The sequence below is a fragment of the Sinocyclocheilus anshuiensis genome, unplaced genomic scaffold (genome assembly GCF_001515605.1).
Source record: "Sinocyclocheilus anshuiensis isolate Anshui unplaced genomic scaffold, SAMN03320099.WGS_v1.1 C32599972, whole genome shotgun sequence".
NCBI lineage: Eukaryota > Metazoa > Chordata > Actinopteri > Cypriniformes > Cyprinidae > Sinocyclocheilus > Sinocyclocheilus anshuiensis.
The window spans coordinates 1-1,169 of NW_015618354.1; the positions used below are offsets into that span (position 1 = coordinate 1).

Sequence of the window (1,169 nt, forward strand, 5' to 3'; positions counted from 1 at the left end):
TCTGAGCCCTGACTGATGTCCGGGGGTCACCAGGGGTGTGTGAACAAACAGTGGGGCAGTTCTGGGTTCTTCAGGCTCTGGCTGCTCTAGCAGCTGTAGTAGATCTTTCTGATACTCATGTGAAAAGAGCAAAGCCTCAGGGATGTTTCTATCTGCATCTGCACATGCTGACTGGACATTGAACTCAAGGTCTTGCAAGGAGGAAGCAGCGGCCTCCGCTGGAGTATACGAATTAAGCGGAGCGCCCTGTTTGGTTAATTCATCAGGTGTGCAGTGGGCAGGATTAGTTGGTGATGGATGAAAAAGATGGAGCTGAGTGAGGAGACTTTGAATGTGCAAGTGGTCAATATCATGTTTCCCACATTTTTCTTCAATTTTCTCTTTTTTCATTTCTTGATTCCTCAATTTTCTATCTCTGTCCTCGACATAATTCTCTTTTGTTTCTTGCTGCTCGTCCTGCTGTTGAAAAACACGAATTTCATGCTTGTTCTCACACATTTCTTGAGCCAAAAGCTCTTCGGTTTTGTCAGAAGCTTCGCTGGAGTCCTGAGCTCCGTAATCACTTGCTGCAGACACTGTGTCTTCATTCAACTCCGTGTTGAAAGATCCAGAAGCCTCAAAATCTCCCACCGAACAACTTTCAAGTTCTACAACTGCACCGGCCTCGCTGGAAGAGTCGGACCTCCAGTCCAGTGGTGGGGGCTCGATGGGGTTATAGTAATCTAGATCCTCCAACTCAGGGCTCTGCCAATTTTCACTGTGTGAATTTGAAAATTCAGGAGGGTTAGTTGAGTAATCAGAACCATTAGGAGTCCAATTTGCATCAGGTTGGGAATTCTGTGCTGACTCCAAACCTCCATTGTAGAGAAAATCATCTGCCATTACTGCTGGTATTCTTTGCCTCATCCAGTGACTTCTCAGCTTCCCTTAAGTAAGACGCTTAATAACCATTCATCTTCAAGAAGAGCCTTGATCCATGTAAAACGACCTAAATAACAGATTATCAAAGTGTGAGATTAAAGCAAAGTAGAGCTGTGTATCATCAGCATAGCAAATGTAGGAGAAATCATGTGCCTGTATGATGGGTCCCAGTGATGTAGTGTAGGCTATATGGAGAAGAGGATGGGTCCAATAACTGATCCCTGAGGAACCCCAGTGACCAGTTGATG

General features: G+C 45.3%; 1 protein-coding gene across 1 annotated transcript; it reads right to left on the minus strand.

Moving 5' to 3' along the window:
- Window positions 1-6: 6 nt before the first annotated feature.
- Window positions 7-1,032, minus strand: LOC107682798 (uncharacterized; the record flags this gene model as incomplete). The annotated part of the gene is made up of 2 exons (XM_016478936.1): window positions 568-1,032; window positions 7-459 (listed from the first exon to the last, which is right to left on the minus strand). Coding segments are annotated over exons 1-2 (792 nt in total), but the record flags the coding sequence as incomplete, so codon positions are not given.
- Window positions 1,033-1,169: the final 137 nt, after the last annotated feature.